This window comes from Culex pipiens, chromosome 1 (genome assembly GCF_016801865.2).
Source record: "Culex pipiens pallens isolate TS chromosome 1, TS_CPP_V2, whole genome shotgun sequence".
Lineage (NCBI taxonomy): Eukaryota > Metazoa > Arthropoda > Insecta > Diptera > Culicidae > Culex > Culex pipiens.
Genome location: NC_068937.1, coordinates 73,382,351 through 73,409,987, shown reverse-complemented (window position 1 = coordinate 73,409,987; position 27,637 = coordinate 73,382,351). Strand labels below are relative to the sequence as shown.

Below are 27,637 nucleotides of genomic sequence, written 5' to 3'. Positions count from 1 at the left end.
GATGCATGGCGGAACCACCAACTTCTTGGTTATTGATCCGACACGCTACCACCGCGCCATGGACGCTTGATGAAATGTGAGTTAAAGAGCACCAATACCAACATATTCTTCTCTTTGGTGTGTTGCTCGGGGACGGGCCAGCATTGTATGTGTTGGTAAGAACTGCAGATCCACAGAGTAAGACAGAGTTCGCACTGCCTCTTGATTTTTGGTTCAACTTGGTGGTACATCGCAGGTACATCGCACGCCTGCTACCAGCAAACCTTATGGAGCCAAAAAAAATCAATGTCATTTCTTCGGACTGGGCACTCTCGGTTACTCTGTGGCAGATCGCACAGCAAATCCACTGTTGCAGATTTTGAGATATATTTTTCCTTTGGGTGTTGTCTTCATGTTTTGTTGAATCCATTTTGAACAAGTTTTTGCTTGATGCAAACTGTCAAAGTATTTTCACCGACGCCGCCGAAACGTCAATCTGTCAGAAAATCGATGCAAATAACGATGTCATGCATGTCGAGTATTTGTCGTCCTTTCGACCAATCGATAACGGAACGGTAAAATCAATCTCGTACGACGTGCGACATTTTTCAAACAGGGGAGCTGTCAGATCTGAAACATGGAATTAAACTTTCTGTGATGTTGCTGTGAAGTTTACCATGGCACTTCGAATAGTTTAACACCATGTTGCATGCACACACTCTCACTTTTAATTTGTCGATAAGCGGGAAGCGGCACGAGCTTCAATATTTTGTTGACTGAGTTTACCGATTAACAATAATAATGATTCAATTACGTGCGCTAAATGATACTGATACTTCTGAAGAAAACAGCATTCTTAATGATTGTGATAATTATAAAATAAGCGGAGAAGCCGAGGTAATCATTGCTATAATTCATATTTAGAGTCGGCAATGTAAACAAAATTATGTAGAAAATAGTCATCCTGCATGTACACTAGAGTGTAACAAAAATTATCCTTGGGCAAGCATTCAAAGACTTGTTCCAGTGGGCGTACTAAGCCAAAAACCCAAATATGAGCTTGATTGGACGTAGGGGTTGAGACGGTAATATGCACGTCCTAAAGGAAAACTGTGATTTCTCAACCATAACAGCATTTCTGTAGACACATTTTGTTAGATGTTCTAAAACAACTATTATGCTTTTTTATACATGTGACAAAAAATCTGTTATATCTATCAGATATAACAGATTTTTTGATGAAGTGCCCCGTTTTCAAGAAATGTTTACAGATTTTAGATTTAAAAAAATATATTTTAAAAATGGTTTAGTCAAGATTAACATTTCAAAAGGGTGTTTGAATATTTGGCCTTTTTAACATGTTAGTCTAGATTCAAAAATTTTCAATATATTGTTTTCGAATAGATCGAAAATTTCACGATTGTTTCATTTTAAAACATTGAAAATCGGACCATTAGTTGCTGAGAAATAGAAAACTTAAATTTTCCTGTTTCTTTAACTTCACGGAAAGGGGATCCATCGCCAAAACGTGATATCCGCTAAAACTAGCGAAAAAAGTCGCTAATTTCTCAGCCTGCAGAAAAATTAACAGGAATCGCTAAATTTTTTCGCCTGTTGGAAGTCAGTCAAATTTGATTCAAAACATTTACTGGTTTAGTGAAAATTTTCGCTGCTTGGGGGATCGGTTTCGCTAGAATCAGCGATTAGTTTTGCTGGTTCATGAAAAGGTTCCAGATTCCAAAATCAACCATGAGATTCTTCTGCTCGTTTCGGGAGACAATGCGCTGGTCAAGTGGGTTTTTTTGCTGGTCCAGCGGATTCTGGCACTGAATCAGCGTTTTGTTTCGCTGACGTCTGGTTTTTTTTTCCGGCGGTAGCGCGTATCAAAATAAACCAGAAAATTGTTCTGCTAGTTTTGGAAGAAACTGTTATCATTGCTAGCGTTTTTGGCAGATTCCGTAACTTAAACAATACACATTTACAGTACTGGAAGCTGTGGCGAACGAAAACACAATAAATATTTGGAGAGTCAGATAGTTCTACAAGTTATAGTAATATTTTTCAATAAGTGAAAGATTGTTGAAAAAGTTTTCAATTGAACATAATTCTGTTTGTTTGCATGTTTGCAAATAAATTCCCTCTTCACATTATGGTATTTTTTTACCTGCGCGTTGGATTTGTTGATTTGATAAACCGGCACTGTGAGAACATTAAATTTCAAGTGAGTGGTCGATTTCACTGCTCTCTACCATTGAGCATGGTTGACTGCCAATGAGCTGCTACTCCGTTATTGACAGATCAGCTGAAGTTAAACAATGAATCAAAAATGATCAGTGGGAGCCAACCATCCGTTCACTGTTTAACCTCTGAAGATCCCTACTTTATTAGTCAATACCGGCGTCCTCCCAAGAAGCCTGCAGTTCAACGAAAGGGAGGAATGTTAGTCCGATAGTTGAAGTTGCAGACTCATCAAGCACATAGTTTTTCGCTATATACTTGTTGATACCGCTTGAGACCGTTGAATCCACAGCATCTCCTTCAAGCATCACGTGATTAATATTTTTTTGGGTTAGTAAGATAAGGTATTGGCTTTTCGATGCCTCCCGAGCTACGACGCTATGGGGAGGACTTTCATAACAGACCCGTCGGCGAGCCTTCCGAGCAACGATGCTATGGGAAAGTCTTTCTGGTTAGCACACAAAATCACTCACACACAGTTATTTTGCTCCACTATTAACTTGACGATCCAAAATGTCAGTGCGTCTTTCAATCATTATATAACAGCGACACAAAAAAATTAACCTGAATAATCACGACTTCGCGTCCCCACTTCCAGCGCACCAATGATGCTATTATTCGATTACCACAATCACTCACCCCATACGAACAGCGACACAAAAGCACACAAAAAAAATAACCTGATTAATCACGACTTCGCGTCCCCACTTCCAGCGCACCAATGATGCTATTATTCGATTACCACAATCACTCACCCCATACGAACAGCGACACAAAAGCACACAAAAAAATTAACCTGAATAATCACGACTTCGCGTCCCCACTTCCAGCGCACCAATCCTGCTCTCTACCATTTCACTACACAAATTTTGCTATTAATTTTCACTTAGTTTCAAAAGCTTGTTGAATTTTCGGTGCCTATACCTTGAAAACGGGGCACTTTACTGCCGTTTTACGGCGCACAGTGTATCCTCTCCGAACAAAAATGTGACAAAATTAAAAAATGTCAGGTATTCTCGAGGGGGATGTAACTCCCGAGATGAGCTCAAGATTCAGCTTCGATGACGGTCGATGAGCACGATTTGCCTCGATTACCACGATTTGGCGCGATTTGTCACGATTCAATCGCGATGTGAGCGCGATGTAGAAAAATCGCGCGATGTGAGCTGTCTACTGCTCGAATGAGTTTGACAGCAACCAAATGACAGTTCTCGCTGACGGGTGTATCCCATTTGGCATAATGCCATTTGGCATAATGCCGTTTGGCATAACGCCGTTTGGCATAATGCCGTTTGGCATAATGGACGTTTGGCATAACGGTCATTTGGCATAATGACCATTTGGCATAATGGTCATTTGGCATAATGATGTTAAAATTTCAAAATAAAGTCTAATATTGGAATTGCTTTGAGAAGACCACATTAGGTTGTGATAACTGCCGGCGAAAGCTGATTTTTTCATTCCTTTTTTTTTTTTTTTTTTTAGCACTTTGTGGCGCGTTGCGAGGGCCATGCGTAGAGGTTCCGTTCCGAACGAGAGTGTGGAAAAATCGGACAAGTGGATATTGGATTTCGCCAAGAAGGTGTGCCCGGACTCGGTGCCGACACAACCATCATTCGACGTTGTTGATGGGAGCGATGCTAATCCTCCCTTCTCGATGGTAGAGCTCTCCATAGCTCTATTGACGGGCAACAACACTGCTCCTGGTCCGGACAAGATCAAGTTCAGCTTGCTGAAGAATCTTCCGGACGTCGCCAAGCAGCGTCTGTTGAATCTGTTCAACACGTTCGTGGAGCAGAACATAATTCCACACGAATGGCGACAGGTCCGGGTGGTTGCCATTCAAAAGCCCGGTAAGCCGGCATCCGACCACAACTCGTATCGTCCAATCAGCTTGCTGTCGTGTCTACGCAAGTTGCTGGAGAAGATGATCCTCGACCGCCTCGAACCATGGATGGAACGAGAGCACTTGCTGTCTGACACGCAGTATGGCTTCCGGAGAGGCAAGGGAACAAGCGACTGTCTAGCCTTGCTGGCCACAGGTATCGACATAGCCCGTGGTAAGAAACAGCAAATGGCTTCTGTCTTTCTAGACATCAAGGGTGCATTCGATTCAGTCTCCATCGATGTGTTGGGAGTAAAGCTGCGGCGGAGCGGTCTCAATCCGACGATGTGCAACTTCCTCATCAACCTGTTGTCAGAAAAACACATGCACTTTGTGCAAGGTGATCTGGCAATCACCCGGATAAGTTACATGGGTTTGGCACAAGGCTCACGCCTTAGTCCATCCATGTATTGTTTAATTGTTTATTTATTTTCATCTGACAATGTTTGTCTTAATGAATAAAAGTTTGAGTACGGTTGATTTTATCACGAAAACGGACAGACGATTCACCAAATTCAAACAAATCTTCTACTGCTGTGAAGGCTCGGATCATGCTGGAAACTGGTTCGTTGAAACCATAGGCTGTACGGTGGAATCTGCGGGCTAGTAGCGTTGAGTCACGAAGCGTTCTTTGCGGTGTGCGGAAGTTGATAAGAGAGAGCAGATTCGGAGAGTCAACTTCACCGTTCAACAACTTAGCAACAAAAGTTGCCTGCTGCGTTGTACGCCTGGACTGAAGGGGTTGGATGTTCAGCAGCCGACATCGAGCTGGATACGGAGGCAAATTAACTGGATCCCTCCAGGGCAAGCTTCTCAGGGCCCTCCGGATGAACCGTTTCTGCACACGTTCGATTCGCAAAATCCACGTTAGCTGGTAGGGCAACCACACAATGGCAGCGTACTCTAGGATGGGCCGAACGAGGGAGCAGTACAGTGATTTCAAGCAGTACGGATCTCGAAAATCCTTCGAAATTTTGGAAATGAATCCAAGCTGCCGATTGGCCTTGGAAATCACCGAAACTCGTTGGAGGTCAAATGTCAGCTTAGGATCCATCAAAACTCCAAGATCTCTCACTTGGTCAACCTTTTGCAGGACGACTCCATCGATGCTGTAGTCAAACGGGATCATCCGTTTGCTACGTGTGAATGACATGACCAAGCACTTGGAAATGTTTACGACGAGCTTGTTGCGCCGACACCAGGAGACGAACATGTCCAGAAGAGCTTGTAATCGACAGCAATCATCTGTTGTTTTGATCGGCAGGAATAGCTTTAGGTCATCAGCGTACACAAGGGCGCAACCAGGTCCTAGCAAAAACAGCACGTCGTTGAAAAACAGGATAAATAGAAGCGGTCCCAAATTGCTTCCTTGTGGTACTCCCGAATTGTTCACAAAAACAGCTGAAACACTCGTCCCTAGACGAACCCGAAGCGAACGACCCACCAAGTAAGACCGTAGCCAGTTTACCAGTTGTACAGACAAGCCGAGGCGAGAAAGCTTACGCAGCAGGACGTTGTGGTCGATGCGGTCAAATGCGGCCTTGAGATCGGTGTATATCACGTCGACTTGCGTATAACTTCTACATCAGCGACATCGATGATTGCTTGACCAGAGACTGCACCCTTATACAGTACGCAGATGACGCAGTGGTTTCAATCGCTGCCAAGAAGGAAGTCGATCTTCTAGAACCCTTGCAAGATACCCTGAACAACTTGGCCCATTGGGCAGTTGGAAAGGGTATTGAATTCTCTCCGGCGAAGACGGAACTGGTCGTTTTTACGGGGAAGCATGAACCGCCGCAGCTCAATCTTTCTCTCTCGGGAAAGACTATCGAGCAGTCGGACCACTTCATGTACATGGGTACCATCTTTGATCAGAAGGGAACATGGGGGAAGCACATTAACTACCTGAAGCAAAAGTGCCTGCAAAGAACTAATTTTCTGCGCAGTGTCTCTGGCAACCGGTGGGGTGCTCATCCTTCTGACCTGCTTCGACTGTACAAGACAACGATACTCTCGGTGCTGGAATATGGCAATATGGGTTTCTGCTTCCAATCAGCTGCGAAATCACGCTTGTTGGTTCTCCAGCGGATACAGTACCGAAGTCTTCGCATTGTCTTGGGATGCATGCACTCAACTCACAACATGACCCTCGAGGTCTTGGCGGGAGTATTGCCTCTGCGAACTCGTTACTACGAACTGTCTTACCGGTTCCTGATCCGGTGTGATTACAGGAATAAACTGGTAATTGACAACTTTGAAACGTTGCTGAACCTTCACGTTGAGTCTCGGCGCATGCTTCTATATTATGACTTTATGTCATCGTGGGAGTGGAGCCCGAGCACAACGGTACAGCGCACGCCTCCGTTAACCAGCAGCATCCTGATTGGCTTCGACACGTCCATGAAAGCCGATACTCGCGGTATCCCAAACCATCTTCTGCGGGGAGTTGTACCGACGATCTTCGCATCAAAGTACAGCCATGTTCCTCCACACAACAGATTCTTCACCGATGGCTCCAAGCTCGACGGCTGTACGGGCTTCGGTGTTCATCATGAATCTCATCAGCTGTTCTTTAAGCTGAAGGACCCGAGTTCGGTTTACGTCGCAGAGTTAGCCGCGGTTTACTGCGCACTGCGAATCATCGAGACCATGCCACCTGACCACTACTTCATCTTCACCGATAGCTTTAGCTCTGTTGAGGCTATCCGGTCTCTGAAGCCGACCAGGGAGTCTACGTTTTTCCTCACGGAAATACGCAAGACTTTAAACAACCTGGCGGCTCAGTCCTTCAGAATCACGGTGGTGTGGGTCCGCGCTCATTGCTCGATTCCGGGTAATGAGAAGGCGGACTTGCTCGCCAAGAAGGGTGCTGAGAGTGGAGACATTTTTGAAAGGCCAACTAGCCTACAAGAATGCTACGGTTTTCCTAGGCAGCGTGCGCTTCTGGATTGGCAAAAACAATGGGACGACGACACCAAGGGACGTTGGATGTATTCCATACGACCTAAGGTGCAAAGAAAAGCCTGGTTCAAGGGAATGGACTTGACGCGTGGATTCATCAGAACGATGTCCCGCCTTATGTCGAACCATTACTCGTCCAAGGCTCATCTGTACCGTATCAACATGAGTGATACGAACTTATGCGACTGTGGGCAGGGTTATCAGGACATCGACCATCTCGTATGGGCGTGTCCAGATCACCAGGCTCACAGAATTAAGTTGAAAGATACCCTCAGGGCCCGAGGAAGACCACCAGAAATTCCGATGCGAGACGCGTTATCTCAACTAGACCTTGATGTTCTCTATCCGATCTATCAGTTCCTCTTAGATTCCAATATATCTATTTAGTTTTTCTTCCAGTTAGTTTTCCTTCAGTTAGTTTTCCTTCAGTTAGTTTTCCTTCAGTTAGTTTTCCTTCAGTTAGTATAACTCGCCTTCACACAAAGCCGTCGTTTCTGGTTGCACCGGAAGCAAAGCAAGAACGCCCCAGCAGTTGGACACCGAGTTGCGGCTGAGGACCAAACGCAAAGGCCAGCAGAGCCAACCAAGACCCCTACACAATCCCCCTTCCCTTCCCACGCCTTGTCTTTAACATCAATCCCTTCCCTACTAACCCCGAGTAGGCCGCGGGTAATCGGCTCCCCTTCCACTAACATTTACACACAAGATCCTCTGTAATTATTAAGTCAAATGTAATTACAAAGGCGACTCGGTCCTAACCAGGTCCCAGTACCGAAAAGGACCTAATAAAAATAATTTTATGAAAAAAAAAAGAATTTTTTTTTCTTGATTTAAAAACTGCTGGCTATGGGTGCCCAGAACTTGAAACGTTTGTTCAAAATGTTGCTCCACATGCTGAATATTGTTCCCAGGGCTATTTTAAGCCTTGAGCCCTAGATTGAGCCAAATATGTTCGACATTTATGGAGCCAAGAATTGAAATGACTTTTCTTCGGACTGGTCACTCTGGGTTACTTTTTGGTTAATATTTCCTTTAAAGAAAGGCCGTGGTCTTTGATAATGAAAGCAAGTCTTAAAGTCTTTACGCTTAGGGACGATAAGATTGGTTTTTCCAGGTCCTGTGGGTCGTCAGGACTTTGGCAGCCCTACGGCGCGTGCCTCCGGGTGGCGGATGGAGGTTGAAGGGATGAGTTAACTGTAGCGACAGGCTGCAAGGGATCCGGATCCTCAGCAGTCATCAAAACGGTAAGCTATCCTATGGGCAATGCTTACAAAGATGTTCTCTTAAGAACAAAACGACCTCTTTGAAGAAAAGCGCTCACGCGGACCGGATTATCACTCGATGGAAAGTGCTTTTATTCTGTAGTACTAGCGCGAGTACTCACACGATAAGCTACGATGCGCGACGAAATGTTATTGTTGTCATTTTTATGTTAGTCTATTTTCGGAAGATACTGCTGTCCTTTTTTCTGTTCTTTTCGAACCAGTTCCAGATCATACCAGAAAGGAGAACAAGAACAGCCAAAGAAAGCAGCATAAGAAGGAAGACGAACACTAAAAGGACGATAAGAAACTACAGCGTCTGCGTGATGTTCCGGATGCGGCTGTAGGCGATTGAAACTTCAACCTGGGGATCGCCAAGGCATGTAGGCCATCAAGCAATTGCAGCTCCCGCAAAAAGTGCCTTTTTCCAGCGAACGGTAAGATGGGTATTACCCAAGGTATTACCCATCATCAGGTATGTGACTTTAGTTGTCTTTATTATTTATAGTCGGCTCACTGGTTGTCTATCTCTCTATGTTTTCCTCCTTCTGTAGAAGATTTATGGCCAAATGGCATTATGCCAAATGGGATACACCCTTATTAAGCAAACTCCAGAATTTATTAAGAAAACATTTCCACATTTCGCATCGAATCACCATTATTAAATAAACAACAACAACAACTTCCACTTCACTCTGATGATGACCACATTTTGGTTAAAGTTACCTTAACAAAAAAAGCGTGGTTCTCGATGCAGTTGCTGATGCCGGGTTGCAACAAATCAACCATGTGTTGAACGAGGACAACAAGCGTTTGGACCTCGCGTTTGTTAGTGAAGCCGCAAGTTGGGATGTCCTTGAACCTCCAATTCCATTGCTGAACGTGGACGCCTATCACCCTCCTTTGCTACTGTCCTACACATTTGATGAAGCGAGTTCTCATGTTTCCCTTGACCCTGATGACCAATTTGACTTCGGACGGTGTGATTTTGACCGGATCAACTATTTGCTTACACAAATTGACTGGAACACAGAACTTTCCTGTCGCGATCCCAACGAAGCGGTCTCTATTTTCTACCATCGCTTATACCAGGTTCTACAAGCGGAAGTACCAAGACGCCGGGCTCCCGTCCCTAAGAAATTAGCGTGGTGGAACAGTGAACTCTCTTATCTCAAAAACCGGCAGCGTAAGGCTAGGAAATATTTCAGCAAATCACCTACACCTGCTGCTGAAAGGAGACTTGCCATCGCTGAAGCAAAATACAAAGATGCCCACAGGACCAGCTACCAGAGCTACTTGGAATCCGTTCAACAACGCTTCAGGCAGGACCCGTCGTCTTTCTGGAATTACGTTCGCAACAAAAAAGGAACAAAAACACTTCCAGTCGAGCTTATTTACAAATCGGACAAGTCTTCTACGGCGGCGGAGGCTGCCGAGCTCTGTGCTCGCTTCTTCAAGTCAACATTTGCACGGCACGACAATCCCCAAGATGACCAACACCTCCGTCACGTGAAGGTGCATGATCTGGATATCCAGCAGTTAACCCTTTCACAACAGGATGTCCGGAAAGCCCTGCTGCAGGTTAATGTGAAGACAGGACCGGGCCCGGATAAATTATCCCCTTTGTTCCTGAGGTCTTGTGCACACTCTCTTGCTCTTCCTGTCAGCATGCTCTTTAACCAGTCGCTTCATTCCGGTGTTTTCCCGTCTATTTGGAAAATGGCTGCCATGGTTCCCATTCATAAGAGCGGAAGCATCCACAACATGGAAAACTATCGTGGAGTGTCTATTTTGTGCAGCCTGGCAAAAATGTTGGAGCTATTTGTGTTAAATGCGATGAAGGATGTTACAAATCAGACCATTTCTGACCACCAACATGGCTTTCGTAAAACTAGATCCACAGTATCCAACCTGATGGTTTATATACCTTTCATAAGCCAATGCCTTGGTAACCGGAAGCAGGTAGACTCTATTTACATAGATTTCGCCAAAGCATTTGACAGAATTTCCCACAAGATCATCATCAGCAAGCTTGGCAAAGTTGGTCTACCGCGGTGGTTGCTGACATGGCTAACATCGTACCTGGAGAATCGCAAAGCATACGTCAAGCACGGTCGCGCTCGCTCTGAACCGTTCCCTGTTATATCCGGTGTTCCACAGGGAAGCCATCTTGGCCCATTGCTTTTCAACCTGTTCATCAACGATATCTGCGAAATCATCAGGTCTGAAAAGGTGATGTTCGCAGACGACCTCAAGTTTTACCGTGTTATCCACAACACAAATGACTGTGCGGCGCTACAAGAGGATATGAATGCGGTGTTAAACTGGTGCCGGGTCAACGGAATGCTGATCAACGCAAGCAAGTGCAAGATTATGTCTTTCTACCGAGGAAACGCACCAACAAACTACCGCTATAAGGCCGAAGGAACGGACTTGGAGCTCGTCGACTCGATCAAGGATCTCGGCATCATAGTCGACAAAACGCTGTCTTTTAAGGAACACCTGCAAGCAACGATTGCCAAAGCACGAACCACTCTGGGATTCATTTCACGGAACACGCAGGAGTTTACAGACACGTCAACCTTGAAATGTCTATATTTTTCTCTGGTTCGCAGCACTCTTGAGTACGGGTTACAAATTTGGGCTCCCCGACAAATTGGAGACACTAACCTGTTTGAAAGAGTCCAAAAAACTGCCACTAGGATTATTCTGGGCCGGCTTCCAATAGAACATCCGGCAAGGTTGCTTCACTACGAAGAAAGGCTACATTTTCTGCGAATGGACAAGCTCTCGCGGCGCATCTCTTTCTTGAGGAGGCTATTTATGTTCGACGTTGTCAACGGGGTCACCGATTGTGAAGCATTGAAAGCATTACTTCCAGCCAACACACTGTCTAGGACCCTAAGGGACGCGGAGTTTATTCGTCTCCCAAACGATGGCTGGAGAAGCTTCTACAATCCATTTTATGAATGTTGTAAATGTTTCAATGTTGTATCCGACAAATATTTCCATGGAATGACAAAGTTAAATTTTAAGCATAGGATTAAGCGTTTAATTTAAATTCAGTCTGTAAAGACGGTGCTTCATAAATAAATAAATAAATAAAAATAAACAACAACTTCCACTTCGAGCGCACCTAACTTTCAATCGACTTGGTTTTATTTCGCGCTTGAACTGTCATTTTCAAAACAAACTCGCAATTCAAATATAAATGCTTTTAGATTTTACATTTTGAAAAAAATTACATCTGAAATAAATTTACATGTTTTTCATACTTTCAAATTTAAGTTGTGCCAAAACAAAAATTGTGTTTCCAAGAGATTCATGAATTACATTGAATCTCATTTTACATGAAGGCTGTTTAAGTGAAATACAAATCTTTACATTGTTTTTCAAATTTACATTGAGCATGTTTACGTGTTAAACATGGTTTCGGTGTTGGGTAAATTTACATTTTTTTTTTCTGTGTACGCCCTGATCCCTGATTTGCCTGACTGGATTGGAAGTCTAAATATAGATCGAGTTTCCTTCAGATGCTTGCTTCTATGTTTAGGCGGGGCCTAACAATGCCCAGCGACCTCGGATTTGGACCGCAAGGAGCTCTGTCATTCTGAAACGGGTCGTTGGAAGCAGCGCGAGGGCTATCACCACCTACACAGAAAGAAAGTGTAAATTTACCCGACACTTAAATCATGTTTAAAATGTAAATGTGCTCAATGTAAATTTGAAATCCAATTTAAACGGTGCGTGCGGTCGCGAAAAATCTTTGCTCCGTCATATTTTTTCTCGATTTTCGTAATTTAAATAAAAGTTTTCTAAAATGTTTGGTGATGTACCTGAAATGGATCTGTTTTAAAAGAACCTGGACATAGATATGAAATCGCGTTGGCTTGGTTGTGTTGAAAATGAAATTTGGTCATTTTTGGAGTATAACCGGAAACCTGAAGTTACGAGTGACGAAACCCAATGGATGGACCAGAATTAGAGATGGACAATTACCTCGATTATGGAGATGGATCCTGTTTGCAACGGGACAAAAGCGCACTGGGAGGTTTAACTGAAGGAGCGCTGAATTTTTCGATTGCGGAGGAAGTGGTCATTGCCGGAATTTAGCCGAGGAAGAACTTTGTTGCGCAAATCATAATGATGATTTCGGGTCATGCGGAGGGACTGGTTCTAGAAGAAACGCAAGCCACCATCAAGGAATTTGGTGAGATCAATCCATTTTAATTCCATATCTGTACTGATGTCTTTGTGATGAGAGAGTCCACTTTGCTCTCCATCCGTTCTTATTCCTTATTCTTATTCTTCTATTTCTCTTTCTACCATCTGTTTCTTTAATGTCCTTGTGAGGGGATCATCGATCCATCCGCATTGACATACTATCTTTTCATTTTTCTTCTTATCTTTCTTCATATTTTTCACTCTTTTTAACACTAACTACCAGTCTTTGTGAGGGGATACTGAGCTCGATTTGCTCTCCATCCGCATTGACCTGTTCTCATCTATGTTTTTCCTTTTTATTAGTAGTTAGAATCAAAGCCGGGGATTGGCCGGGGATCGGGGAGGGAACATCAGGGCAGTGGACGGTATGCTGTAATGGCGGAGATTGGATGTAGATAGTGGAAGACCAGAACTACGTCACAAGGGGAAAATAGCGTATTAATTGTTCAATTCTTGAGGATTGTCTAATTAATACATCTATTGACCCCTGTCAGTCTCCAGCTGTCTGCCGCGCCCTTTTAGGCCCCCAACAGGGTGCGAGCCCTGTTTTTCAGCTTTGTCAGACTTTTTTCGGAGTTATTGGAGGTTACTGTCGGAAGGAGATTCTCTTCCCCTGAGGACACCGTGAGTGATTTTGCTTGTTCGCGTCCAACCACCCCCTTTTGGCCCTTCATACGGCAGTAATTTGAAGATGCTCCCTTTAAGTCTGAGCCACTGTAATTCTAGGCAACCGCTACATAGGTCATCCTTGTGGCCCTGTTGGTTATCACATCAAATCAAATCAAAAAATTTGTGAATGTAAACTCAAAAAGCATATAAATTTAGTTTTGCGAATGACAGCTCAAGTGAAAAACGAAAACAAATCAGTTCAAAGTTTGGTGCGCAGTGGAATGGAAGCGGAAATGTTTTGAAGTTTGCTTTAAATGCAAACATTTGTCGAACTATGTTAAATTGTGAAATCAAAACTCAGGTAATGTAAACAAATATGAATTTGTTAGTGATACGTTCGTAAATCAGGTGGAATAAATTGTTGTTTACATTACAACTGGACTCATCGAAATTGTCACCAAGACGTTCTGGAAGGTGGAGCTGCGAGCTCATCAGGGAGAAGGTGGAATTATTTTTGTTGTTTTGCTGGTCACCTTTTGAGCGGCTAACGACGTCTGGGTGGAAGCAGTAGTTTATGCTATCACTTACCAAATCACAAACAATTTACGCTGCAGCAAGCAGCCACTGGCGATCGATGCTGTCTATTCCGATGGTCCGATTTGCCCAGATCCCGTGGTGTTTAGGTAAGTTTGCGGTTAACAGATTTCATCGTCGTCGAAATGTTTAAGGATCTGTCCAAATTCTTATTTATCAGCTGGAGCCGGCCTTCCTCTGCATTACATATGCGATACTTGAACTATGTGTAGCGTATCCGTCCATCAAGCCGAAGCGAAGCGATGCGTTTTCTCTCCGTGAAAACAAGGGAATTCTCACGTCCAGCAGAAGATTGAACTTGATGAGGTAACACTCACCGGCTTTCGATTTCTTGCAAGTTCTCAGTAATTTGTATGTTTTTTTGTTGTTTTTTAGGAACTTTAAAGAATTTAACCTTTTTTTTGCCTTTGGGGGGGTTAGGCAACATTGAACTGTTTTGACAAAATACGTTTGACAGTTGGGACGTCCGAGAAAGCAGTCACCAGCTTTCAAAGGTGTCGGAGTTAACACTTTTAGTTTGGCCCACCAAGAATTTTGATTTATTCGAACTCCGACAGAATTGTGACGATAATCTTTATACAAAAGTAGGTACACTCAAATTGAGCGATAACATAGCTCGTGAGATTACAATAAAATAAAGCATTATCAGGCAATTTTAGGTAGAAAAGTGGATTGCTTCAAAATGTTTGTAGATTATTATATTAAATATGTAACTTTATTTATTTTATTTAGTATAGGGTAGAGGACCCAGTTTTCACCCTGCTCCAGTTTTGGCCATCTTATTGGATCTGATCAAGACTGTATTTTACCAACTTAAACCAAATAAAAAAAATACGTAAGGATTTAAATCAATCATTTCTTACACTATAACTAAAAATTCTAATAAATTTTTAGCTATAAACATTTTTTGTAAAATTTATAAAAGCATTACCACCATTTTTTTTCAAATCCAACTGCAATGGAAAATAATGGAAATGTGGGAAAATAATACATTTTCTTGTATTTAAATAATTCAGTGTTCGAAATTTGAGTAAATGTCCAAATTTCATGGTAAAAAGTACCGTTTACTGATTTTTATAGTTTTTCAAAATAATTTTTGATAAAATAAAGTGGGTGATTTTTGAAGTCGCGAAAAATTACTAAGTAAATTTTTCGCCCATGACCTGTAAAAATGTATTATATCCAACATTCATTTTGGTTCCTGATTTTTCATAGTGGGCCATAGTGGGCGAAAAATTAAAATCTCTAAAACAAATATTGATTGATTTTCAAATTTACTTAAGTGAGCGTTTTCTGGGCGTTATTAACAGGACCCCATGCTTGATGTTTTTGTTTCAGGCACGGAGTCCAGACTGTTAATCCAATATTCGATATAAACGTACCCGCAATCGTGAGGGGAGAGTGTCTTAAATAATTTTCCAGTAAAAAAAAATCTCGAGCCAACATCCAACGATGTTGGCTCAAGCTTGAGCTAAGATGAATATTTAAAATACTTAAAATACTTAAAATACTTAAAATACTTAAAATACTTAAAATACTTAAAATACTTAAAATACTTAAAATACTTAAAATACTTAAAATACTTAAAATACTTAAAATACTTAAAATACTTAAAATACTTAAAATACTTAAAATACTTACAATACTTACAATACATTAAATACTTAAAATACTTAAAATGCTTGTTCCGTCCGGAATGAGTTTAGCGTGTACTCGAGCGTTCCTGAAGGGAGCACAAACCAAAACAAAACAGCACACGCAAAGTGGAGGGAAAACGGCGCGTGCAACGACGAGGAAAAGTACCGCTAGTTTGCTCCACATCACGACGTCAGCAGCATTCTTGTGCCGACTCCCGAGCGAGGAGGAGGCGATCCGCCGCGCAAGCAAGTTTCGTTGTGCAACCATCCCGATCCGACTTCCGGGGAAGTGAACCCGCGACCGCGCAACTCTTGTATTAGAACCCAGTAGAGAAATATAAGTTTAGTGTAGAATTAGTTAATTCGCCCCGTTTCCGACACCAACTGATCAGCCCTCCATCCGATTCCGCCTCTGAGAAGACTTCTCCGTGATCTCTGCGTTGTCTACCAAGGGTGACCGCACCTGAGAGTCCGCCGTCGCCATAAATACAGTCCACATGCTCCGTAGTTCGGTCGCGACCGAACAATGCTTAAAATACTTAAAATACTTAAAAAACTTTAAATACGTTAAATACTTTAAATATGTTCAATACTTTAAAAACTTTAAATACATACAATATTAAAATTATTAACATATTTAACATACTTAAAAAAACATCTTTCAAAAGCTTAAACTACTTGAAACTTAAAATATAAAAAAAACCTGGAAAAAAATAAATGCTTAAAATTATTGAAATACTTTACAAATTTTATACAATTTCAGTATAAAATACTTAAATACTTTAAAAACATAGAATTTTGAAATATCTGAAAAAACTAAAATACTTGCATCATGCTTAAAAAATAAATATTTCAAATACTAAAAATATTTTAAGTACTTAAAATATTAAAATACCTAGAAAAAATTAAATGCTTAAAATTATAAAAAAAAACTTTACAAACTTTAAACACTGTAATTATTTCAAATACATACACTGCCGTTCTACGCATAATTGTCCCATGTTCGAAAAAGTACAACTGAGAAAAACGCGATTGAAATTTTTCGATCGATTTTTGCGTTTCTACGCATAATTGTCCCGTGGGTTCCTTTTAGCTCTATATGTCCCTAATCACCCCGGTTATCGTTTTATCATCCTTATTTGTAATCCTCTTGCTATACAAAAGATAAACAAGATAAATTGCTTCGTAAAACTAATGATTTCGTGATAGAAAATACTTGGTGGGACAATTATGCGTAGAAGTACAACGATGGGACAAACAGACTTGGTGTTGTTTTTAATGAGTTTCCGAACAAAGTACTAGATTTTATGTGTTTTTCTGAATGTTTACGTCAAACTGAACTTAAAAATGATAAAAAGTCAGAATCGTCCAAAAATGACATGGGACAATTATGCGTAGAACGGCAATACAATACTTAAAAACTTTAATAACATATAATATTAAAATACCTGAAAAAATGAATATACTTTAAATCATTAGCATATTTAACATACTTAAAACAAAATATTTCAAATACTTAAAATTATTTAAATACTCAGCAAACTTTAAACACTATGAATATTTAAAATAGTTGAAATACTCAAAACCTTTAAGAAGTCACAATATTAACATACCTGGAAAAATGAAAATACCTAAATTCATTAAGGCCGATGCAAATATTTAAAAAAGTTTTTGTCCCTCGGCCCTAGCCGAGGTCAAGGGGGGGGGGGGGCAAAAAAATAAAAAAATATAAAAATTAAAATAACAAGCCATAGTCTTCACATTTAAATGAAAAAAGTGTTTTAAAATGCGTTTTACACTAGTTCAGTTGTTTTGCAATCATTAGTTTTCAAAAAATCTAAGATCTGACAAAAACAAAAATTGTAACGAAAAAAAAAATTGCATCGAAAATTTTCAAAAAATCTTATGATTTTTTAATAAACCCAAACATGCTAAAAATGATTTTAAACGCAGGAGAATGTATTTTGATTTGATTTCAGCTGGTTGCACTTGAATTTTCATTGAAATTTTGAAGTTTATTGTAAAAATATTTTTTTTGCCCCCTGATTTTTCAGGCCAATTTTGAAGGGGGGGGTGACAAAAACTTTTAAAAATATTTGTACCAGCCTTAGCAAATTTAACATACCGGGTCCGGTGATTTAGTGGTTAGCGTTGTAGCCTCTAAACCCCAGTATGGCCTGGGTTCAATCCCAGACGGACCCGGTGGCATTTTTTCGAGACGAGATTTGCCACGCCTTCTGTTAGGATTCAAAATTGAATTATCCCTGTACACAAAACACAAATAGCGCCCAGCGCTATCTAGATAAGTTTGGACGAATGACAGGAGGTGTAGATGACAGCGAGAACTGTCACCTACGGATGTAGAAGGAAGAGGAAAAGGGTAAAGAAGAATAAATTGTTGAAATCCCCACCAATAAAGTTTTTGCACTCGCACAGAACGGTCGAGTTTGTTCCCCCAAAAGTGCGCCGCGTTTTAAGTCGTCCGATTGGACACCGCTCCCCCGAAAGTTGTCCGCCCGTTCGTGATAACATCACTCGGTCGCGGAAGTGCCCGCACTCGATCCCGTACTGCACCCAGCTCGCCAAGCGCGGTTTGTTCGCGTACGTCCCCCAAGAGTGGCCGTCGTGTGCTGTGCGAATTGCCCGGTGTGCCCGGCGTGTTCCCCCCCGAAAACGATCCCCAGCGGTGGAAAAACTACCCCGTACCGGCCCGTGAGCTGCCCCGAATCCTTGCACCCTCAGTGTCCCCCAACATTTTGGTGCCGTGACCAGGATATCTCCTGGTGCGCCACGTCCCGTCCCGAAACACAACATATGACTTTGGAGGTTAGATAACCTCACTTCGTGGATCACGAGGTCGCACGTTTCTCGCACGTGCTGTCTGCTGCACTGCTCGTGCGCCGTGCCTGCCGCGCCGGAAGTCATCGTTTGGAGTGGCTGATTTGATTTTTAAAAGGCCTCATTCCCAAGAGGTACCAGGTGAGTACCTCTCCAATCAAATCACCCCCCATTTGCGGTACTTCCTGGGTCTTTACTCGTTCCAGCCTCGTCCATTCGTCCACGTGTGCCGTTCCGGAAGTGGCCGTGATATCGGCGGTTGAAAAGAAGATCCGTCAGTTCGAGACGCGGCTGAAGGTGGTGAACGAGTCGCTGGCGCGTGTGAACCAGTTCCTGGACAGCTACGCGGAAGAGAAGCAGAGTGAAGTTCCCCTCCGGTTGGGCAGACTGACAGAGACGTTCGAGTCGCTGATGGCGCAGTACGAGCAGTTGGACGACACCGACGCTTTCGAGAAGGGCTGCCTGCAGCAGCGTGCGTCCGTGGAGGAGCTGTATTTCAAGTGCAAAGCACGCTTGCTCGAGAAGCTGCCCCCTGAGGAACCAAGACCCCCGCGCCCGTCTCTGAAACTAGTCGCCCTGCGCTGCTGTCTAGCCTGTCGAACGTGAAGCTCCCGACAATCACGCTCCCGGAGTTCGACGGCGACTACAGCAAGTGGCTCACGTTCCACGACACGTTCCTCTCCCTGAACCACTCGTCGAGTGAGATCTCGTGCGTGCAGAAGTTCACTACCTCCGGTCGTCACTTTTCGGAGAAGCTGCTGGCAAGGTCGCAAACCTGGAAATCTCCGCTCAGGGCTACGCCATCGCTTGGGAGACCCTCACCAAGTACTACAACGACAAGAATCTCCTGCGGAAGAAGCACATCCGTACGCTGTTGAAGTACCCCAAGATCCCCAACGACTCTGTCGAAGCGCTGCACCGGATTGTCGACGATTTCCAGTGCCACACGCAGACCTTAAAGCAGCTTGGGGAACCGATCGAGCTTCTGGAGGTCAAGTTGGACGACTCTTCGCTGAGTGCGTGGGAGGAATCGATCGGCTAGAAGGAGGAGCGGTCAACTTTCAGCGCGATGATCTAGTTCCTGCAGAGGCGCACACGCGTTCGGGAGACGATCCAGATCAACCGCCCGCAGCAGGTCGCGCCGAAGTCCGGAAGCCACAATCCCGTGCCCAAGAAGCCGTTCCAGACCCGCGTCAACTCGAACGCCGCAGTAGAAAACCCGCCCAAGACTTTCCCGCTGTGCCCCGCCTGCGACAAACAGAAGCACTCGATCATGGACTGCGCTGCGTTCAACAGCATGAACGTTTCGGAGCGCATGAGGGTGATCACGTCTTCTATCGGATGGGGAAGTAAAACGTCGGTCCATTAGCGTAAAAGAGGTTTTGGGTGACTCACCACACATAACCTTCGGACGCCTAGAAATGAGCAGAAACTTGCAACAGAGACCACATAAGACCCCGGAGTCGTTAAAGTGGATTGCTTTGCTTTTCTTTTTTTTTTTTGAGGGTGATCACGGACAAGAGGCTCTGCAGTAACTGCTTCCGAAGCGACCACTTTGCCCGGAACTGTCGCTCGAAGTACCACTGCAAGCACTGCAACAAGCGCCACTACTCGATGATCCATCCCGGCCCCGGATTGCAGGACACGAACCCCATCGTAGCCACCCCCGCAATGAACCCCGCTCCTGTGAACGCCGCTACGAAGTCGAGCAGCGCCAGCGTGCTGCTGTCGACGGTGGTGCTCGCTGTTTTGGACAGCTACGGCAAAGAACACCTCGCTCGTGCTCTGCTGGATACCGGATCTCAACCCAACGTGATGAGTGAACACCTGTGCCAGAAACTCCATCTGTTCCGCAAGGTTGCCAACGTCCCCATCTCTGATGTTGACAGCACGATCACGAACGCCAAGCACAAGGTCAGCACCGAAGTCAGATCCCGTGTCAGCCGTTTCGCGGAGACTCTTGACTTCCTCGTGCTGCGCAAGGTGACCTGTGAGACCCCTCCCGTTACCATCCCGATCGCCCAGTGGAAGATTCCGGAGCATCTAGCACTTGCCGACCCGGAGTTCAACGTGTCCCGCAAGGTCGACATGATCATCGGAGCTGCTCACTTCTACTCGTTCCTGCTTGAAGGCCGGATTCGTCTGGCTGGCCCTGTCCCCCTGCTTGTCGAGTCCGTGTTCGGATGGATTGCGACGGGCTCAGTTGAGGTCGGCGACGAAGCGGAGCAGCAACCTACGGTGGCTTGTCATGTGGCGACAGTCGAATCCGTGGACAAGATGCTGGAGCGACTCTGGGCTCTCGAAGAGGTCGGCAGTTCTAACTACTTGGTCGACGAGCACAAATGCGAAGCCCACTTCAAGGAGACGGTTGCGCGCGACGAGAGTGGACGGTACGTGGTCAAGCTGCCGAAACACCCCGACTTCCAGCAGATGATCGGCGCCCGAACTCAAGCCGCAGTACCACGAGTTTATGCAGGAGTACTTGACCCTGGGCCACATGCACGCTGTTCCCGACGACGCCGAAGACGAAAGTTCCCGCGCGTGCTATTTGCCCCACCATCCCGTGATCAAGGAACAGAGCTCGACGACCAAAGTGCGCGTTGTGTTCGACGGTTCCGCCAAGACCAGCGCGGGACACTCCCTCAACGATGCGCTTCTAGTCGGACCCGTGGTGCAGAACGAGCTCCTGGACACTGTGCTGCGCTTCCGGAAGTTTCCCATCGCCCTAGTAGCCGACATCGAGAAAATGTACCGCCAGGTGGCGGTGCACCCTGAAGACCGTCCGTACCAACGGATTGTTTGGAGATTCGACCCGAAGCAACCCATCACCACGTACGAGCTGGCCACGGTGACGTACGGTTTGGAACCATCGTCCTTCTTGGCCACGAGAACTTTGCTTCAGCTGGCAGACGACGAAGGCGCGCAGTTCCCCCAGGCCAGCGCGGCCATCACGAAGCACATGTACGTGGACGACTTCATCGGCGGCGCGCAAACCGTAGACGACGCGATCCTGCTGCGCTCCGATCTCTGCAAGCTGCTGCTGAAGGGAGGATTCCAGCTGCGTAAGTGGTGCTCCAACTCGCTCGCCGTCCTGGCGGACATTCCCAGCGAGCTCCTTGGAACGCAGTCGTCGTTGCAGTTCGACCCCGAAGAGACGATCAAAACCCTTGGCATCAGCTGGGAGCCCGAAGCTGACGTGTTCCGGTTCGTTGTCTCGGTCGTCTGGGACCTGTCCCCCACCAAGCGCAACATCCTCTCCGTAATCGCCCAGCTGTACGACCCCCTCGGTCTGATCGCTCCCGTCGTCGTACTCGCCAAGATCGTCCTGCAGGAGCTGTGGTACTTGGCACTGGAGTGGGACGCGTTGGTCCCCCCGGAGTTGCGCACAAGATGGTTCGACTTTTGCGAAGGGCTTTCGCACCTGACCAACTTCCGCATCGACCGCTACGCCTTCGCCCGCAAATGCTGCTACGCCGAGCTCCATTTCTTCTCGGATGCGTCCGAGGTGGCATACGGAGGACGGCAAGATCAAGGTGAGCTTGCTGACATTGAAGTCGAAGGTGGCCCCCCTCAAGAAGCGAAACATACCCCGCCTGGAACTTTGCGCATTCTTTCTCGCCGCGCAAATGTACGTGAGAGTCGTCGAAGCCTTAGACGTGAAGTTTCAAGACGTGTACTTCTGGACAGACTCGGAGGTGGTTCTGCAGTGGCTGAAGTCGGCGCCCCGAAGGTGGAAACCCTTCGTCGCGAATCTCATCTCAGAGATCCAGATCATCACCCACGGCGCAAAGTGCGTGCACGTCGCCGGCTTGAAGAACCCTGCGGATCTGGTGTCCCGCGGAATGCCGGCTGAGAAGCTCGTCAACAGCCCCAAGTGGAAGTTCGGAACGTCCTGGTTGGGCAAGCACAAACCGCTGTGGCCCTCGCAGCGCGACCTCAAAGGTGCGCTCCCCATCGAAGAGCAGAAGGAGAAAAAAACCCATTCTGGTTGTACAAACCGCCCCGCCCAACCATGTCTTCACCATCATCTTCTCGTACCGTCGCCTGCTGAACCTCGCTTTGCGTTTTGGAAACAACGTCCGCAAGTCTGGCAAGCGGAACACGGACCGAGTTCTGTCGGTCGTCGAGCTCGAAGCCGCTCTCGTCAAGATCGTCCAAGCCGAGACGTTCCCGGAGGACCTCAAGCTGCTGCGGAAAGGCCGACCTGTCGCACCAAATTCCCCTCTGCGCCTGCTCAACCCATTCTTGGATCAAGCTGGTGTGATACGCGTTGGTGGCCGGTTGTGCTTGTCCGACGAGCCGTACGCAGTGAAGCACCCGATGGTCATCCCTGGCTTCCACCCGTTTACGCGACTGATGCTGACCTACTACCACTTGAAGGTGATCATCACGGTGACGCTCGCCAGCGTCCGAGACAAGTTCTGGCCGTTGAACGGCCGCGCAGTGCGCAACGCGATTCGCCGCTGCTTCAGATGTTGCCGAGCGAACCCCCAACCCATCCAGCAGCCGATCGGTCAGCTGCCCGTCGCCAGAGTCACCGCCAACGAAGCGTTCACCTGCACTGGCGTCGACTTCTGCGGGCCGCTGTATTTAAAACCAACGCACCGCCGCGACGCATCCCGCAAGTGCTATGTCGCGGTCTTCATCTGCCTGAGCACTAAGGCCGTCCACCTGGAGCTGGTCAACGATCTGTCCACTGCAGCGTTCCTGATGGCCCTGACCCGGTTCACCTGGAGAAGAAACAAGCCGAGTCACATCTACTCCGATAACGGAACCAATTTCATCGGAGCCAAGAACGTCCTTCACCAGCTGTACCAGATGCTGCAGCCCGGACCCGAAAGCGACAAGATCGCCAAGCACATGGCGGACGACGGCATCCAGTGGCACCTGATCCCCCCACGCGCTCCCAACTTCGGCGGTCTCTGGGAGGCCGCCGTGAATGTGGCCAAGAAGCATCTCGTCCGGCAGCTCGGAAACTCACTGCTGTCCTTCGAGGAGCTGACCACGGTGCTCACTGCGATCGAAGGCTGCATGAACTCCCGCCCACTAACCCGGCTGTCGGAGGATCCCAACGATCTGTCCGCGCTCACCCCGGCCCACTTCCTGGTGAAGAACATGATCCGCCCGCTTCCCGAGCAAGACGTGCGCGACGTCCCGCTGAACCGGCTGAACCAGTATCAGCGCATCCAGGCCTACTCCCAGCGATTTTGGCACCGCTGGCGGAACGAGTACTTGAAGGAGCTCCAAACGCAGTACAGCAGCAACCCCCGTCGTTACAACCTGGACGTCGGCTCCGTGGTGATCATCAAGGATGAGCTGCTTCCACCCGCCCGCTGGCCGCTGGCCGCTGGCCTGCGTCCTGGAAGTGCACCCTGGACCTGATGGCGTTACCCGTGTGGCCACGCTGCGAACCGCCGGAGGAATCCTGAAGCGAGCTGTCTCGAAGATCTGCCCTCTGGAGTGCGCCGACGAAGACAAAGAAGAAAAGTGATTTGTTTACATTTGGATTGTATTTTTCCTTAGTTTTTAGTTTATTTTGAAAATGTATTTTCAAGGTGGCCGGTGTTATGTTAGGATTCAAAATTGAATTATCCCTGTACACAAAACACAAATAGCGCCCAGCGCTATCTAGATAAGTTTGGACGAATGACAGGAGGTGTAGATGACAGCGAGAACTGTCACCTACGGATGTAGAAGGAAGTGGAAAAGGGTAAAGAAGAAGAAATTGTTGAAATCCCCACCAATAAAGTTTTTGCACTCGCCCAGAACGGTCGAGTTTGTTCCCCCAAAAGTGCGCCGCGTTTTAAGTCGTCCGATTGGACACCGCTCCCCCGAAAGTTGTCCGCCCGCTCGTGATAACATCACTCGGTCGCGGAAGTGCCCGCACTCGATCCCGTACTGCACCCAGCTCGCCAAGCGCGGTTTGTTCGCGTACGTCCCCCAAGAGTGGCCGTCGTGTGCTGTGCGAATTGCCCGGTGTGCCCGGCGTGTTCCCCCCCGAAAACGATCCCCAGCGGTGGAAAAACTACCCCGTACCGGCCCGTGAGCTGCCCCGAATCCCCGCACCCGCAGTGTCCCCCAACACCTTCTATCGGATGGGGAAGTAAAACGTCGGTCCATTTGCGTGAAAGAGGTTTTGGGTGACTCACCACACATAACCTTCGGACGCCTAGAAATGAGCAGAATCTTTCAACAGAGACCACAAAAGACCGGGGGTCGTTAAAGTGGATTACTTTGCCTTTTATTTAACATACCTAAAAAGTATTTTATTAAAACAAAAAAATAATATTTCAAAACACTTAAAATACTTTACAAAATTAAAATATATTCACGATTCTTTGTAAAGAACCGGTTCACAAAATGAACCGCCACTCATTTTTCCTGAGCGGTCACTCATTTGTTCTTTCGCTTGAACGGTTCGCACAACTTAGCCCTTCTCTACCCAGAAACCAAGGGTGGGCCGAGGACGTAGGCAAACCCCCATCGGATGGTAAAGGCGTCCAATTTCTTTTAAAATAAGCAGTTGGGTTTCGCTATACCATTTATTGTTTCCAAAATATGGCCATTTCAAAACAGACTTTTTTTTAAATTGGCGAAAATCGGAAAACTTTTGGGGTTGCGTCAAAAAAAGAATGATAGTCCTGATTTTGATGTAAATCGGGATTCTTGCATATTTCGAGAGTATAAACAGCTCCACCGAATAAACCATATGTTTTTCTGAATTATTTTAGGAAACAATTGTAATATCAGAATACATTCGTGCATTGAAGTTGAAAGACGCTAAAAAATATAAAGCAGCATTGAGCCTTCTTTTAGAGTTACTCGGGACAAATGTGTTGAATAAGGTAAGGTTTTATTATAACAATAACAAAACGCAAATCATATATTTATGGACCACTGCAGGCACCTAATGATAGCAAGAACGATCAAATATTGCTTGTAAAATACAACTGTTTAAAAAATGTTGGCTTCATATTCAAGGAATGCGGCCAAAACGAAATGGCACTTTATTATTTGATTAAGGCGACTCAAATGGACGGTTCTGATATTCACACATTGTTTCTTTTGGGTCAACTAGCACATAGTGCAGGCAATGAGCAGATGGCCACAATATGCTACGAAAAATGCATCGAATACAACATGAACCATTGGCCTAGTAAAGAAGGCTTGTTGAAAATAATGTGCACTACAAACAATGTCATTGATGCCTACTTTTGGGCAAGAAATTGCCTGGAACAAGATGCCTCTTATGTAAAGGCCATGGGCGTTTTATTAAAAATAAGTTGTCAGTTCTCAACATGTTTGAAATTTTTAGAAAATATTTTTGGAGCAGTTTTAGAATGTAATCATAATGTGTCAAATGGCCAAAATTTAATTTCTGGCATTGATCTGCCAATGGCATGTAAAGGCACAGCATCTTCGAATGATTTTGTCGAAATCAAAGCAAGCAATCTAGATTGGATTACATTAGGAAATCTTATAATAAGCCTTCAAGGCAATATGCTGGTGTCATACAAAGTAAGTGTTTAGATGCATATAGGTTGCCACTAATGTACCAAATCAAGTGAATTATTTTAAGGTGGAGAAAAACAAAGATTCTTATATCTCAACCACTGCAACCGAGTGTGGTACAACGGATGACGCATCAGCACAAAACGAAATACAATCAGCATTTTCTTTGGAAAACGAGACATCAGGTACATTTTGAATTAATCTATTCAGAATAAGTAGGACTGTCCCCAAAAAATAAAGTCGAAGAAATGAACGTGCTCACCTCTCTTTTTCAACTTTTCCATGCAACAAAAAAATGTTTACATATTCCCATAGTCCCAGGTTCTCAATCTACCCCTTTGAGTAGTATGGTAGCTGTTTTTTTATATGAAATATACATTATTACTCGCTCTTACTAAATTTATGGGCTGATTAGAGGTTTAATGCTAATGTTATTACTGTACTTTTAGTAACCTTTTATAACATGCTTGATAACGATATATTGTAGAAATAGCTTTCGAAAAACCCCACCTGCAGACCCAGCGTGTATGACAAAGCCTGTCAACTGACAGTCAAGGTCGTCGAAACGTCACCTACGAACCACGCTGGAATTAGCTGCCACAAATACAGTGCACTGCAAACTTATCGGCCAGCCCCGAACATGGTCCGTACCGAACCGGACGCCCGAAGGCCGTTGCTGCTCAAGGCTAGGAATTCAGGTTGCCGGAACATTCCAGATTAAGAGCTTCAGTTTAACGTCACCCTCCGCTTCAGACAATCGATTCCGAGTGTTCGTCCAGCCGCAACTTACGTTGTGGAAAACCGGATTCCGGAAGTGTCCGCTCCAGGAGCTTCCACCAAGTGGTTCATCATCTGAACTAGTTTGGGGCTGTGGAGAGCAGGTGAGTTGAATTCCCGAACAAGTGTTCCCATCTACTCCGCCATTTGAGTGTCCGGACGTGTTTTCCCGATGTAAATAACGTAAATTTACCAAAGCAGCAAAAAAAAAAACTACTCCGTTGAATCCAGAATTCGATGTTAATTTCAATTGCTTTTGCCTTCCCGCATAAACATCAACCATACACTCACCATTTGTCACATCATTTTTCGGACCATCCCGCATAAACGAGAACCTTAAAAAAACTTTGTGTTAAATGGTTTTCTCACCATTTCAGAGATCGTAACCACTATTTGAAAAATGGTAGGAAAACTTTAAAAATACCATATCTTAAATGGTACCCTACCATTTTTCATAAAGTTCGACCATCTGAATTGAGGGTGGTTAGCAACGGTAACCTTAAAAATCCCCGAACAACGTTTCGTCAAATTACCATTTGTGCAATGGTAAAAATAAAGTGAATTTTCCCGAAAAAGTGACCTTTTTCTCTCGGTTATTAATGTTTGAGAAATGGTTTTGAAATAGTATTTTAAGGTTTTTCATATAATTTTTAACCTTGCGTCTACTTTTTTAGAAAGGGTTTGTAAATGGTTTATTAGGGTTTTTCTTGCTATTTTTACTTAGCGCTACTATTTTGGAAATAGTTTTCATATGGTTATTTAAGGTTAATCCTACATTTTTTTTCCAGTTTCACTATTTCAGAAATAGTTTTCAAATGGTAAATTAAAGTTTATCATACAAATTTACTACTTTTTGAGAAATAATTTTGAAATAGTTTTTATAAGTTTTTCTTACATTTTTTACCGAATTGTTCACTTTTTGACGGATGGTTCACAACAATAATCCCGCATAAACGAGAACCTTTAAAAAACTTTGTTTTAAATGGTTTTCTCACCATTTCAGAGATCGTAACCACTATTTGAAAAATGGTAGGAAAACTTTAAAAATACCATATCTTAAATGGTACCCTACCATTTTTCATAAAGTTCGACCATCTGAATTGAGGGTGGTTAGCAAC

The 27,637-nt window shown here is 44.9% G+C and overlaps 1 protein-coding gene across 1 annotated transcript; it reads left to right on the top strand.

Annotated features, from left to right (window-relative positions):
* The first annotated feature begins 17,708 nt into the window (after window positions 1–17,708).
* On the top strand, window positions 17,709–23,612 carry LOC120431449 (uncharacterized). Its single transcript, XM_039596567.2, has 10 exons — window positions 17,709–17,752; window positions 17,829–17,993; window positions 18,437–18,721; window positions 18,802–18,929; window positions 18,986–19,250; window positions 19,320–19,559; window positions 19,736–20,687; window positions 20,803–21,763; window positions 21,918–22,110; window positions 22,160–23,612. Exons 1-10 carry the CDS (start codon window positions 17,709–17,711, stop codon window positions 23,610–23,612), a joined length of 4,686 nt encoding a protein of 1,561 aa, XP_039452501.2.
* The last annotated feature ends 4,025 nt before the right edge of the window (window positions 23,613–27,637 follow it).

Coding starts and splice junctions, on each gene's coding strand:
- LOC120431449 (XM_039596567.2), top strand. CDS start 17,709: ATGACAGGAGGTGTAGATGACAGCGAGAACTGTCACCTACGGAT. Junction 17,753..17,828: donor GAGAACTGTCACCTACGGAT/GTAGAAGGAAGA, acceptor GCACTCGCACAG/AACGGTCGAGTTTGTTCCCC. Junction 20,688..20,802: donor GCGCCCGAACTCAAGCCGCA/GTACCACGAGTT, acceptor CCCGTGATCAAG/GAACAGAGCTCGACGACCAA.